The sequence below is a fragment of the Ochotona curzoniae genome, unplaced genomic scaffold (genome assembly GCF_017591425.1).
Source record: "Ochotona curzoniae isolate NIBS_2020 unplaced genomic scaffold, NIBS_Ocur_1.0 contig_1, whole genome shotgun sequence".
Classification (NCBI taxonomy): domain Eukaryota; kingdom Metazoa; phylum Chordata; class Mammalia; order Lagomorpha; family Ochotonidae; genus Ochotona; species Ochotona curzoniae.
Genome location: NW_024464918.1, coordinates 21992437 through 22008442, shown reverse-complemented (window position 1 = coordinate 22008442; position 16006 = coordinate 21992437). Strand labels below are relative to the sequence as shown.

Here is a 16006-nt window from a genome sequence, read left to right as displayed (position 1 = left end):
ACAGGGGACTTGCATACAGATCCTACTCTTGGCTTCAGATCAGCTATTGCAGGCAGCTCAGTCCCTAGCTTACTAGCTCACTCACTCACTTGCTCTCTCCTTTCCTCCCTCTCTCTCACTCTTTCCTTCCCTCCCTCCCTCCTTATGTGTCTCTCATTCACTCTGCCTTTCAATAATCTGCCTTTAATAATCTTAAAAAAAAAGCTCTTGTTCAGACGGTAATTGGATTGCTCACATGTTTCCATCTGGGACATATGGTCTCGAGAGAAATTTAAATTCTACAACATAATAAATTATGATGTTTAGGAAGATGTCTCTGAAACGGCTTTATCACGCTTTCTTTCAGAACCTTGAAATCTAAAAGACATTTACTATATATTACCTTACTTACAATTCTTCCATCTTGGCCAGCTACCGTCCCCTCCTCTTGTAAACTGCATTTCAGGGTATCCTTCCTTGGGTAAGCCTCCATAAAGTCCTTCAGTGAAATTCAATCTTCATAATCCCGGGTAATTTTGTTTTACAGCAGTCATCACAATTGGTAATTATAATAATTATTTCTATGACTCCATGTTGACTCTCCAAATACCTTAGTAAGCTGTAAGTACCAGGAAAACAGGCTATGTGTCGGCATTTGCCCAGTGCTCCTGAGACCTGGCCCTTAGGGTCACTGACAAATGAATGAATGAAAGAATGAGTGAAAATGTGAATGAAAACGCTTACTCTCCAGAAGGTTAAGTCTCACAAAAATAAACCACAGACATGTGCACCATGTATATATTGTAAAACAGAATGAATATTCACATCTCAATGCAACAGATGTAGAGTTTATTTCTCTTAGGGGACTAGATTGCCTTTTGGAAAAACATAGAAGTTTAAAAGGAGAGATGAGGAAAAGATCATTCTATGTAAAAGAAATTATACACATAAAAAGACTAATTGAAAGGAGTTTTATGGGAGAGTTAAGCTGATTTGAATGTGGTTGTACAGAACTCAGGAAAACTTAGCTGCTTTTCCATCTCTGCTTAGTGAAGTTTTGATAGCATGAAGACTTGAAACATCTCTACTGCTTTGTTTTTCTTTTCTAGCATGCGGCAATTTACAGAAGAAAAAAACAAGACGGACAAAAATCGGAGAGAAGCTGAAGAAAATGTTAAAGCTAGAAAAGAAATAGAGGTGAGGGTTAGTTTGATAGACTTTTGTGCATGTTGTCTTATTCTAGTACGCATTTTCAATATTGGTTAATATTTCTGCCACTACTAAACGACCTTCCAGAAATTAACCTTGTGGTTACAATTTTGTGAAAGCGAGAAAAATAATTGCAACATTAAAATATCTAGCTGTTTGGCAGAAGTTAGTCACATTCATAAAATATTTCTACACTCCTAGATTAAGGTGACGTAGCAGCTAGCTGATTATCTGACTTCAAAGTTGATATGTTTTCTTCAAATGTGGTAGTTGTCGGAGAGCGTGTTTTATAAAAGCAGTATCATTGTAAAATTTTTAACATGTTTCCTTTGAAACTGTGTAGTATTCTACTTCATTTTTCAAAATGAGTATAAAAAGATTCCATTTGTTTCGCAGATATTACTGCTGCTCCTGTTACTACTCTTTCCCCCTTTTCCTTCTTTGTCTTTTTCTCTCTGCCACCTCCCCGATTGCCAGTTATACTCTCTAACTTCAATCCTTAGTCACTTAAATCTTCCAATTCATCTGATTGGGAATCTTTCTAAAACAAAGATGTGGTTCTGTCATTCTCTCTTAAGAATCTTTTTCATCTTTCTATTATCTAAGAATAAAACTCAAATTTCTGTCAAAGTTTAGTAGCTTAGCTTTGACCCATTTTCAAAGCTTACTTCCCAAACTTTTCTTTTTTTTTCACCCTATGGATTCTTCAACTGTTATCCTAATGGAAATGACAGACTGTTTCAAAAGAATAACTTTCAATGCTGATATAACTTCTCATGACATAATAACTCCTGGGAATGTTTTGATTTTTGACACATCTTATTCTTCCAGATAGACTATAGGTGTAAGTTCTCTGAATTTCCAAGAATCTTTCTTTCCTTTGTCCTTGCATGTACTTAATTGAAATCTGTGTTATGTTCTCTGTATATTGCAATGACTTCAACTTTTGCATTAGCTGATATACGATGTAAATCACATTCTTTCTTATGTCGGTACATTTGCTGAAAAATTAAATGAATGAATATTGTAAGGAGATATCTGTCACAAAATTCCTAGGAATTTTTCCATCCTAAATTCATCTCTCCCATTTTCTTTGATAAAGACTGTTTAAAATTTATTATGGGGAATAGGCAATGTTATTTAATGGTCTCTTTTCTTTGTTCAGAAACTCTGCAGTGAATTTCAAGATCGTGCAAAGAAAGGGATACTTTTCTGCACGAGAGAAAATGATCCTGTCCGTGGCCCCGATGGAAAAATGCATGGCAACTTGTGTTCCATGTGCCTTGCCTTCTTGTGAGTGTAGATTGTTGGAGAAAGATTATACTCTGTAGATAATCTAATCGAACTGACTGCTGTCATAGATGGGGAAACTAGCTCAAAACAAGGAAGGGAGAGGCCCACAGTGTGGCCTAGCAAGTAAAGCCAGTTTGGTACATTGGCGCCTCAGATGAGCACTAATCCATGTATTTCAGTGGCTCTGTTTCCTATCCAGCTTCCTGATAATGGCCTGCAAAAAGTAGGAAAAGGTGGCCCAAGTGTTTGGGCTTCTACTATCTACTATGGGAGAGCTGGAATAAGCTCCCACCTCCTGGCCCTGGCCTGGCCCATCACTGGCTGTTGTACATCAGCAGATGAAAAGGAGTGAACAGCAGATGGAGGATCTCTCTTTCTCTCTTTCTCTCTTTCTCTCTTTCTCTCTGTCTCTCTGTCTCTCTCTCTCTCTCTCTCTCTCTCTCTCTGTGTGTGTGTGTGTGTGTGTGTGTATAACTCTTGCAAATAAATAATAAAAATGGAGAAGGAAGCTGAGTAAAACAGAGAGCAAGTGATAGAGCTGGGGGTTTGCTTAAACACGCATTCTCAGAAACGTCCCGGTAAGCATGACGTGCTGAAGCTTCATTTGTGAATCTGTTTTACCACTTGTTAGGCAGCTCATCTTCGATTGAGGTTAGAGTTTGCAGTTAGCAGGTGACATGGAAATCGAATGTAAGCAGACTTACCATGACAAATCATAAATTCCATGAAAATTCCAGTAACTGTTACTTTATATAATGTAACATTTCTCAGTAAGCTAGAATTGGCAGTCCCTTTCAGGATATAGTCTGACTTTCTGTTGAATTCAGATTAAGTGTCTGATTTACAATCTGTAGCTTAGATTTTTTTTTTTTTAAAAAAGAAGGGTTAAAAGGGAAAGAGAGGAATGGGGAAAAAAAACAACATCCGGATAACTTGTTGTAAACCTGGAAATGTCTGCAACAGCCCAGTCTGAGTTGGGATCAAATCTGGAAGACATTAACTCAATCTTGGTCTCATGTGGGTGAGAGAAACACAATTACTTGAGTCATCACCATGGCCTCCCAGGACACTGAAATCAGGAGCCAGACTGGGTGGCAGGTGTCGTGATCAGTATGCTAAAACGACAAGAATGACAATAAAACTCTCTCCTTTGTGTTTTGATTGGCTGCAAATAGTAAAGTCTGCATACCATGCAATTCCATTACACAAAGTAATTTAAGTAGGTGATTTATCAGTGTATGAAATTATTGACCTTTCCACATTGGCCTCAAGTTTTGCCCTTTAGATTCACCAATCATAAATAATCGATATATTTGTACTTAAATGCAGTGTGGTGAATGCCTGATGAAGTAAACACAACATAGACTTGAGGGAGAAGATTGTGATGATGGTCATATCAAGAGAGGATAACCAGGGCCCTCTCTGCCTCTCACATTTTTTGAGAAACAAGTCAGTGTGCTTTGTAAGGTCATTTCCAGCCCGTTTCCACTGTCAATATGGTTTCAATTTTGATACGTTTCTTTTTGATGATGCCCCTTTTCTTACAACAGGAAAGGATAACTTAGAAAAAGCAAATTTTGCCTATCAATGTTGATGTTTTTAACGATAAACAGACTATGAAGAAGTCAAGATATCATGCCTTACTGGAGGCTGTTTTCTTGATAAGCTGTGAGGAGGGGACAGTCATACCTTTCTAAGGAGAGAGGACAGATTACCACTGCAGGGGTCTGGAGAGAATACTGCATTTGTGTGGTCCTAATACATTCAATTCATTTTCTCTCTCATTCAGTCAAGCAGAAGCTAAAGAAAAGAAAAGGGTTGGAGCACAAGCAAGAAATAAAAGAGAAACTGGAAAAGCACCCTCCTATGCCGTGAGTGGGGCCCATTCAATAAATCCTCCTTGGCACCATAATTTGAGCATACTGCAAAGAGCCTAAACTGAGGGTGGAGTTCTGCCTTGCAGAGTCCCCAGAACATCTTAACTCTTGTATGTGGAATTCACATTGAAATTTGTGCTCTGGAAAATTGGTCTCTTCTTCCTACTTCAAAGACTAACCACCTAAAATACAAAGAAGTTATTTGGACTTCAAAAAATTGAGTTTTAATTCTGGTTTTGCCACCTGGGCACTATGTTAGCATTGGCTGACCACTTCCCAGAGAAATTCTACATTTATGTTTTCTACATGTGATTTTTCTGAAAATGCATGATTTTTTAACCTGTGAAATATTGCATTTATTTCCAAAGCCTTAGATCAGTTATCATCATGTTATTCTTGTGTTTTTTTTTTTTGCTATTCAATTATTCTTTTTTATTATTAATTACATTGCATTATGTGACACAGTTTCATAGGCTCTGGGATTCTCCCAATCCCTCCCCATAACCTCCCCCCACGGTGGATTCCTCCACCTTGGTGCAGTATTACAGTTCAAATTCAGTCAAGATTCTTTCATTGCAAGCACATACCAAGCATAGAGTCCAGCATCTTACTGTCCAGATGATTTCATTGGCTTGTTGGGGAGACCATCTCTGGTCTGAAGGCAGAGCTGGCAGAATATCATCCCAATCAATTAAAAGCCCCAGCATAACATCAACAACAATTTACAGCATTATGGAATTAATTGACATGGTATTGAGTAACCAATATGTTAAAAAAAATGCCAAGTTCTTAACCACATCCTGTGACTACTTCATTGACATTTCAATTTTAGTTTGTATATAAAAGGCTTCTATACACCTTAAAATGGCTATAGGGTACTATTCAGCTGTCTTGTGTCTAGTTTCATTTTAGTATTTAGCAGTTTATAGTGTTGAAGCATAATTTTGCTGAATTTGGCAGATTTTAGGATAGTCTAAGCTGGCTTATAACTGTAACAAAGCATATGTCAACAGTTTAGGTGCAGAAAAGTTTAAAAAACAAACAAAAATTAGAATAGATAGAGAACAACAAGGAAAGCTTAGAACCAGAGAGGAAACGGTCAGTGTGGACTCATACCTTACTAGGTAGAACACAAAGATTAGTTACTCCTCACTAAGGTATTGAAGATTTCTCTGCACACCCCTCCTAAAACTGTTCTGCATCGTGTTATTCTAATGATGAAGTCTTCTAATTCCCCAGCAGCTTCTATCCTTTCCATTGTGTATCTAAAATGAACACAAATCATGTTTCAGAGTATAAATCAGACCATAATGCTGCTTTGTTTAAACACACAAATAGCTTACTATCAACAACAGGGGTATGCTTTAGTCTCCTTAGCTTTCTTACATGGGTCTTACTCCGACTTAGAAATTCATATGCCTCTATGAACCCTATTGTTACCCACCTGTTTTACTTGGCTGGTTTTACTTGCACAATGTAGTGTACACACTTGACAATCCTCTTCTTAGTCCCTGGAAAATCCTGGACACTCTTTACTATCTCACCTAAATTACTGTTGACGTCTGTCTTCATGTCCAAAGTCAGAATTATTGTCCAAGTCCTTAATGTCTCAGATATTCTTGAACCTTTACATTTGCACTTATTTTATTCTGTTCAGATTATTGTAGAATTCGGTTGTCTACCTCTTCTATTATGGCTTTACGTCTTATTTGTCTCTTAGCAAATGGCAATATTTGTTGTAGAACTGAATTTTACATTTGAGAAAGAATTGGTTTAAAGAGAATTTGGTTTAAAAAGGCTCTCTTGGTTTAAAGAGAGAGAGAACGTTGGTTTGTTTGTTTTTTTTTGTTTTTTTTTTTTTGCCAGTGTCGATGCTTGAATCTTCTGCTTTGATTAGAAATAAAAGACTGTATCCACTTGTCTTCTGTGTCTTGGCAGGAGCTTTGCAGTGAATACCGAAGCTTGGTGAGGAATGGAAAGCTCCCTTGCACCAGAGAAAATGACCCCATCCAAGGCCCAGATGGGAAGATGCATGGCAACATCTGCTCCATGTGCGAGGCCTTCTTGTGAGTACAGCTGCAGCCGGGACAGCAAGGGGCAGTTGGTATTGTCCACTTCATTTCTGTGTACCACGATGAAATGACCACTCCAACAAAATGAAAGAATTAAAGTGTATCTAGAAAGACTATTTAATTGGAGAAATGTGTGAAAACCTTATCGTTTATAAAGACTTGGGCACTTGTGCAAGTGGGAGGACCTCAGGCTTGAAAAACTCAAGTAGTTTCTAAATGTGCAAACCTTTAGGAAAAAGTTTCCGGCTGTCTCCATAGTTGAAAGTGAGGGCAGTGCACCTGCCAATGCAGCCGAGGAAGAACGGGTCCAGCTCAGTGCTGGTCGGTCTTGCTCAGTGTCTAGGATTTCTGCTAGGATGACTTAGCATTCAGTGTCACGGATGACATAAGTAGAGAGGACACTGCCCGTTGGAGCAAAAGCTGGAGAATTATCATAGAGTAAAGAACGCTGGCATTTTTAGAAAATCACCCTAGACTAAGTTTCAAATCACTTATATCTAATTATTTCTTTGGAAAAGTTGTGAATTCTATCATTCTTTAAATTGGGTCTGTACTAGTAGTTTCACTATATGAAGTTTTGAAGATTCCATAGTTTGAAAACAGGGGTAAGCACAGAAAAAGCAAACGTTTGTTTTAATTACATTTGGCGTAATTCCAGATCTGGAGAGTCTACAATTCTTATTTGTTTCTTTTTTTTTACTGTCCTCTTTTAGCCAAGCAGAAGAAAAGAAAAAGAAGGAAAGTGAATCAAGAAATAAAAGACAATCTGAGAATACAACTTTTGTGGTAAGAGGACCTTCTGCAACAACCAAGAGGTCCATGTGCCTGGACACCCATAGACAGCTCGCAGGGGACACGTGAATTCCCTGAGAGCAAAGGAAACATCTGTACAGTTTGTGTCTGCCTGTGTACATGTACAGGTGTAACTACTTCTTCATTGAGGGCCTGCAGCTTTTATCACTTAAAAATAGCTATGCCTTCACAACCATGAACTCTTCTAAAATAAACTGGGAGCTGATTCCCACTTAAGAAAAAAAGAGATACGAATTTAGACCTTTTCTCTCTCTCTCTCTCTCTTTTTTTTTTTTTTTTTTTTTTTTGTCTGATCGGTCCTATGTTCACCTCTTCCAACTTCCCTCCATGATGTCACAGGAATTGTGTAATGAATACCGCAAGTCCTGGACGAACGGTCGGCTCCTTTGCACCCGAGAGAATGACCCCATCCAGGGCCCGGATGGCAAGATGCATGGCAACACCTGCTCTATGTGCGAGGTCTTCTTGTGAGTACAGCTGCAAAAACGTGCGCACTAGGACCACCATAGGTGGTTCTCAGACAATTGCAATGACTGTATTTTCTTCCTTAATGTAGCCTTTGGTTCTGACTGACAGGTTCAAATACATAGGGAAAAAAAAAACACATTAAGAAAAAAGCAATTGGAAAGCTTTCAGATTAGTCAGGCATGCACACACACACTTCATGATCTCATGGATATATGGAAAGTAAAAAGAGAGAGACCATAGGTGTAGACAGAGCCTGGCTGGGGATCGGGAGTGAAAAGATATTGATCAACACTACAGCTGCAGCTGGACAGGAGAAAGAAGATTTAGGGGACTGTTGCACAGCATGGTGTCTAATGATACTGTGTTGTACATCTCAAAACTGCTACAGGAGCAGATTTTAAATGGTCTTATCACAAAGCATAAGCATGTAAGGTGACTGACATGTTAATTTACCTGACTTGTTCATTCTGCCATGTATGTAAAAAAGCGTGTGAAAATATAATATTGAATCCATACGTATGTCTATTAAAATATTATTTTTAAGAACTTCAAAATAATATCCCCTATGGTAATTTAGAAGTAATCCTGAATCTTTCACACACACAAGGAAATTATCCATGGAAATCATACTAATTTGCTTCTAGCTTTCTGAAAACTTAGGATCTGAAATAATAGATGGTGATATATGCGAATGTCTCCACACAGGAGACATTTTATCAGACTTTTCTCCTTTTAGTGTTTCACCATTTCTTCTTCATGCCATTCTGTACGATTGTAAGGAAGATAATTGAAAAGGATAAGAGATGTAGAGAAAACTGGGTTCAGCGTCAAAACTGACCTTGTAATGTGGTAGGGAAGGATTGAAGAATGATGAGTTTTTTTTATTTAGGAAGTAGATATGCACTTACAGGATCGATGACAAGGACGCCTCTCAAACAAGCGTCTGTGATTTTGCTAAGCTTTGATTTTTTCTTTTTATCAAAAAGGAAACCCAATTCATTTTTATTTAGGAATTTAAAGAATGCATTTACATAGTCTTCTAATGTAGAGAACAAAATATTCAAATATCTTGTCTCCCGCAAAGTTAACCCATAGAACACCGGAAAGCTGTTAGATGGGAAGTTAGAAAGATGATCACACAATTATCATAACCAACATTTAAGGAAGGCACATAAATGATGTTTCCTAAGAACTTTGCTATCAAATCATATCTAATCTTCCCAATAACCACCTGAATGACATCTGTATTGTCACAAATTCCAGATGAAAAGTAAGGACTGGGAACTCAGTGTATAGATGAAAGAATAGGAAGGCCCCACACACATAAAGAAAATGATAGCTGTTTATCAACTTCTGGTGGATACATTTGTATGTAGTTGAGTTCCTTTCTGCCACCTAGTGGTCAGCTGTGGTGCCTCAGATAATTTCTCACCAGGAAAGAAAATGCTTCTTAAACTTTTTTGTCACTCATGATAAAATTTAATTAGTTTTTATGCGAAGAAACATGAAAAATATCCACAAGATTAAATATATTTTCATTTCTCCTGTAAAGATTATGCTATCAAAAGGAATTCCATCACCCCATATTTTATAGAGATATTAATAAAAGTTTTGCTTTTCTTGAAACTCATTTTTTTCTTAGCAACTATTTTATACGTTTTTGTACAATGTAGCATGAAAGTGTTCTTTTAAAGTTTTTGTTGATTAACAATTCTTACATTGACTGGAACATGGTAAAACATTTTTACAAATGATGTAAACTTTTTTATCTAAATGTAATTGTTTGTGTCATATATCCAATTATGGTATGTATCTAGTCCACATACAATGCCATGGTTATCCAAAATAATAAAAGGCATCGCTCTCGGTTCATTTCAATCATATGCCTATTTTTGGAAGATTGAGCTTTGAGTGGCTGACCTTGACAGCAATCCTTTACGTCACCTATACTGATCACTTTCTTACGTGCTTAATACTGCACTACGATTTTTATTTTATGCTCATCAACTCACTTATTCCCCCCTCCCTCTTCCTTCCTCCATCACCCTCTTGTTAAAGTTGAGGAGGGCACACAGACATCTGCTATTCTCCTTCTGAAATCTTAACTCCAAAACAATTAACCACTGTACTGTTCAGTTCCCCCCAAGTCGCATCTCACCATGTTATCAAGAATGATCATAGATGCGAAGGATCAGCAGGTAATACAGTATTAGCGTAGTACATATGACTCATTAATTCAGGGACTTTATCCTGCTCGGGGTGAGGTGAAACATGCGGGTTTACCGTCTAATAAAATTACGAAGTGCGTTGCTGGATTTTGGGGGTTCCTTGAGAACAGTCAAAAACAACGAATGATCTGAACGCTCAGCTTCTGTTCTACTGGATTAAGATCTGTTTCTTTTGTCTCTTCCCCCACCCCTCCTCTCCCTTACATTTCCTATTTCTTATAGCAAACAACAAGAAAGTGCAAGAGCGAAGGCCAAAAGAGAAGCTGCAAAGGTAATTATTTCAGGAATGTTGAAGCTATGCTGCTTTTTTTTTTTTGTCTTTACAATAGCATTCTAGTTATCTTGTTGGCAAAAATGTTCCCTGTTTAATTTTCATGCCCAAAATGAATAACAACAGAAAAGCATTTAAACTGATTAAACAGACCTTTTCTGAAAGTTTTCAGTGTACCAATTTTACTTTGTGATTTTGAGATTCAGTTCATAGAATGTGGCATGTTAACTCGGTAAGCCATTCCTCCCGTATTTAACCCTTATTAGATTTCGATTGTTGAATTCAGAATATTGACATCAGTATGTTTGGTTCACTAACTTCAGTTTATTTCAAATACAAGATACAGGATTTCAATCATTCCACACTACAAAATGTAATCTTACCTATGTGTGTACAGTCATATTTGATTTTCATCACCCACTTAGCTACGGGGAAGTTACCAGTTCTCTTACTCTTGATTAGCATCATTATAAGAGTGCTTCAGACAGTTAGAGGAATGAAAGGAGCTAAAAGAGAAATTTGTTCTGATACAAAATAAAATCGGAATCCATGCCTATGAACGGTCTTCAAAAACTCAATGGTAATATCTATCAGGTGCATGGAAATATTATACATGGATTTCAATCTTTTATTGTACAAGCATTTTTAATCCCACTTTCCACAGACCTTTGAAGTAGTATCATATGTAGATTCTTTGACTTTTTCATTACTTTCAGTCTACCTCCTATGTTTTTATGATTTTGTACATGGTGGAGTCAAATTTATCAGTGTGTAGATGTTGGATTACTTTTATACTGTGTGTGTGTGTATATATATATATGATTTATTTATGTGTTTGGAAATCAGAAGGGAGACAGAAATCTTCTGTTTGCTCATTGACTGTCCAAATGGCCTCGGTGGATAGTGTTGGGCCAAGCAGAAGCCAAGAGCGTCATCTGGGCATTCCATGTAGATGGCAGACTCACATACATGGGTCTTGAGTAACAGCCAAATATGTGATTTACCTGTATTGATTCTATAAGCAGAGGCTGCAGAAGTACACACCTAATAATTATTTGGATAAAGCTGATAGACAATAGACATTTAACTTTAATTCATTTTTTCTGTAACTATTTCTGAAACTTTAATTATTTTTGTTGGTAATTTGCAATGTTTTATCCTCCATTATTTGTTCAATTTCCAAGTCCTTTTACATTTTCCCAATGATTGTAACATAGTCACCTTGCCCTAGAGCAGAGAAGATGTCAGTTACTTTTACCATTTTCCACATAGATATATCTTTGTTTCTTTTTTAAGAACACTTCTTATTGAGCATTGTGGTGCAGTGTGTTAAGCTCCTCTTGTGATGCTGCCATCCCATTTTGGAGATCTGGTTTGAGTGCTGTCTGCACTGTGTGCCACCTCCCCTGTCACCTGGTGACACACCTGGGATGCAGTAGATGATGGTTCGAGTACTTGGGTTCCAGCTTTCCATATGAAATATGCTGAAGATAAAACCTGGATCCCTGCTTTAGCTTAGCCTAGACTTGGTTAGTGCCAAATATTTGGGAGTGAACCAACGGATCAAAATAATCAGGTGTCTCTCGAATGTTCTCGCTTTCCTGCTTTTCAAATATGTTTAAAAGAAATGTATAAACATTTTTGTAAAACTTACCTTACATATATGTGTGTGTGTATGTGTGTGTGTGTGAGAGAGAGAGAGAGAGAGAGAAGGAAGGAGGGAGAGAGAGAGGGAGAGAAGGAAAGAGAGAAAGAGAAAGAGAAATTTAGTTCACTCCTATCTGCTCGTTCTCTCTTCGACTGCCCACACCAGCCAAGATGATGCTAGGACCTAAGAACTCCATCCAGGCCTTCCTTGTAGAACACAGGAGCCCAGTAACTCTAGCCTTCACCACTGCCTCCCAGGCCTGTGTGAGCAGCAAACTATTCAAGAGCAGGAGCCAGGGATTGAACCCACGCACTGTGATGTGAAGTGGGACATGGATGCTTCAAATACTAGACTCAATATCTGCTCTGCTTTTTATTTCTTAATTTAAGCTTGTTTACTTTTTCTCTTCTTTCTCAGTGTTCTAAAGATAAACCACAAGCCAGCAGCATTCTCAATTCCCCAAGTTTCCTCTTCCAAGCCCATTCAATCCTCATCTTTCATCTTTTACAGCCTGTACGCTGCAGTATGTAACACACACGCACACAAAAGCTTACACATGGTTTTTAGGGATCTTTAAAAACTTTTCAGCCTCTTTTGCACCTTGGTTGTAAATGCCCTCTGGAAGACCATTTCCTGTAACTGTTTACAGGAAAATTTAGGGCTCTTAATGAATGCTTTATAAATCCCAATTTATGGTTGCAATGTTATCAGTTTGGTTTTTACTCTGTATTCTTTATGCTTTCGAATAGGAAAGGTAGAAAGCAGTTATGGGAAAATATTTTCTTCATTTTCCAGGAACTCTGCAGCGAATTCCGAGACCGAGTGAAGAATGGGATGCTCATATGCACCAGGGAGAGTGATCCCGTCCGGGGCCCTGATGGCAAAACGCATGGAAACAAGTGTGCCATGTGTGCCAGCGTGTTGTGAGTCTCCATGCCCAGCTCTTCCACTGACCTCCCTCCTCACACACATGTATTGTGCAGTGCTGCATGGACTGTATACTAGATGGATGTAGAAAAGTAACACTGAATCATATTGTGACAGTGTAATTTTATATTCAGTTATCGCCTTATCTTGTGGTTAAAAAGGGAGACGTAATTTAATGTAGATGTTTTTAGTCCTTGGTAACCTTCATGTGTAACAGTTTCATGATTTGAATTAGATGATCTTAAAAATCTCACATTTATGATTCTGTGAATATACTCAGCTGTGAGTGAAAAATGGAGGTCAGCTGGAAGGAGACCCGTGAGGCTAGTAGATAAGAGATGTTGAAGTAAGTCTAATAGGCTTAGCCTTGTGTCACAGTGGACTAAACTGTGCCTTACAACACTGTCATCCCCTGTTGAGAGTGCCAGTTCAACTCCTGGCTGCTCCTCTAATGATCCGACTTCCTGCCAAAGCATCTGTGAAGGCAGCAGAAGTTGGCCCAAATGCGTGGTCCCTGCCACTTGGGTGGGAGACCTGGGTGGAAATCAGCAGCCTGTTTTTGTCCTGCTCCCAGAAACACTGCTGCAACCATTTGGGAAGTAGACCAGAGGATAGAAAATCTCCCCCAAACCCATGCTCTGCTTTTCAAGATAAAATAACTTGAAGAGGAAGTGGACTAGAGAAATATTCTTTTTTTTTTCAGGAATATTACTATACATTGATTTAGCGTAAGGTGAAATCCACAAGAGGCAGACTCATTGTACTAGAGTTATTAACATCACCAACGCGTGACCTTGTGATGCCATGCTAGGGTGGTAGGGCCTTGGCTTTGCCATGTAGTTGCTAAAATTTTGGGCAGAACTCAATCATATGGGATAATATAAAACCCGATTTTTACTACCTTCAATTCTTAGTCTCCTGATCCCCTTCTGAGATTCATCCCCTTCTGCGATTCAGCTTTTAAAAAAATGTTCACTAGTAACTGTTCACATTTTTATGCAGATATTATGTAATGTCAGCTTTCACAGATCTTAGTCCAACCTTAAGTGCACGCACATAGTTCCTTTAAAAGAAATTTGGCAGAGCAGGAGAGTAGAATAAACGTTAACCCGATATTCAAGACATCAAAATTTCCCTTCACCTGCTCTGTGTGTTGGTGCTGTGCTAACATGGAAAGTTCTGAGATACATGTCAGCAGAAAGTTCAATCATAGCAGGATACTAGCCTTGAGATTAACCTTTTAAAAATTGCTGTTTTATCACTACTATAATGCAAAACCTCAAATTGCAACATTATTTCTATTGAAATGACATTTGAAAAATGTACCTGGTGGTGAAACATGATTTATGTGAGGATGGGCCCAGTCACCTATCCTGGCATCATCTCTTGCTGTCACTATTGATGTATTATTTGGCTAGGCAAAACCTTTAACGATTGAAAGGAAATCAGAATTGTGGATTCTTATAGTTTAGTGATTAAAGTAACAACTACACAAAAATAAGATCACCTAAGGGCCTCGTTCTGATAAAAGCGCATGCTTTTTCTACTATTGTTTTGGAAGAGGAGATAATGTAAATTGCTGGCTTGTTTTCCATTCCTGATCAAAGCAGTAAACCTTCTTGAACTGGAGACTTTTATACTGGACACTGAATCAGACCTTTTGTCTAGAAAATACACATCTTTTCTTAAAACATAGATTGAAAAAAATTTCTGCTCAACTTCAATCTTATTTTTTTCTGTTGCAGCAAACTGGAAGAAGAGGAGAAGAAAAAAGCGAACAAAGACGGAAAGGAAAAAGTTGAAGCTGAGAAAGTGAAGAGAGAAGCAGTACAGGTAGTTGTCTACCGTTACCAGAAGCGCACATTCCCGAGTGTTCAGTGAGCAATCTCCCTTGGTAATACTTTTTCCCTTCAAATCCCACTCGTCTTGCTAACTTTGCAAATGAAAGCGATCCATTTTCCTTAATCAGTTAATTCACAACAAATCTTTTTAGTAGGTTACACATCAGACATAGGAGAAATCTCCCTCTGCCTACTTGCCATGTGAATTATATTACTCAAAAAGGACACCTTGTTATATCTAAATGGCAATCAATAGAAGCTAATATTCAGCCGCTGCAAAATTGAATATGAAGTTTAAAGAAAAATTTAGGGTTTGGGTCCAGTTAATTCTCTGAGACTCAGGAAATTACTTAAGCACATCTCTAAGCCTTGGGTTGCTTTTTGTAAAATAACATGTCACATGATAATGACAGGGATAGTGATAACGCTGTGACCCTCACGGTATAAAAACCTTTGTGACTTACCTTTGCAGTAGCCATTTGAAGTACATATATTTATCTGTGTTTTAATTAAGTAGAATTGGAGGTTTAGATAAGAAGAAATGGATTTGCTCATCTAATTATCCATAGAAAATCATCTAGCACAGATATGATAATGGTGATAATTAAGCACAAGTTCTGGCTTTGAGACCCATGATGCACTTTGAATTGTATGACATTCTGCTTTTTAATAGTCTTGGAGGCTGTGCCGCAGGCCTTCATTACTCTTTTCCTTTCTCCTTTTTATTTTGGAAGAACTTATTTCTAACTGCTCTCTCTGTTTTTACTTTTGCTCCCTACAGTCTACTCTCAACTGTTAAGTCAAAGTAATCATTTAAAAGTTTTAAAGATGTCATGTCGCCTAACGGCTTCTCACCTCACTCATAGTAAGAGCCAAAGTCCTTCTAGTGTATTGCAGTCGCTAGGTCTTTGTTATCTCTTGATGTAATTCCTATTATTCTATTCATTGTTCTTCATGTAATAGTTCTACTGACCACCACCTGGCTGCTTCTTAGACATGTAAACATTGGTCTGTGGCCTTGTAGCTTGTTGGCTCAACAACATTAAAAACATTAAAAACTGAAGCTCAGACACATAAACACTTACATTTATATATATATGTATAATACATTTACTGTGATATATGTGTATATATATATATATGTATAATACATTTACTGTGATATATGTGTATATATATATATATAAAATGAAGTCTCAAGAAACCTATATGTAATAGCATAGTGATTCATGGAATACTCATGAAGAAATGTTCATTTAATACTATTTCTAATCTCACTGTCCTTTTGGATAATTCACCAATTCTTTGACACATAATGAAGTTCACCTTCTCTATGATGATGAAAGGAATACTCAGAGGGTATTCCTTCTACATACTGCA

The 16006-nt window shown here is 37.7% G+C and overlaps 1 protein-coding gene across 1 annotated transcript in view; it reads left to right on the top strand.

Annotated features, from left to right (window-relative positions):
• Window positions 1-16006, top strand: part of SPINK5 (serine peptidase inhibitor Kazal type 5) — a 62823-nt gene that overhangs the window by 28024 nt on the left and 18793 nt on the right. Inside the window, exons 10-18 of the mRNA XM_040974401.1 lie at window positions 1089-1176; window positions 2354-2481; window positions 4271-4352; window positions 6297-6424; window positions 7144-7216; window positions 7583-7710; window positions 10162-10210; window positions 12654-12781; window positions 14531-14618. Of these exons, the coding sequence (XP_040830335.1) occupies window positions 1089-1176; window positions 2354-2481; window positions 4271-4352; window positions 6297-6424; window positions 7144-7216; window positions 7583-7710; window positions 10162-10210; window positions 12654-12781; window positions 14531-14618 (892 nt within the window). The remainder of the gene's footprint in view (window positions 1-1088; window positions 1177-2353; window positions 2482-4270; window positions 4353-6296; window positions 6425-7143; window positions 7217-7582; window positions 7711-10161; window positions 10211-12653; window positions 12782-14530; window positions 14619-16006) is intronic.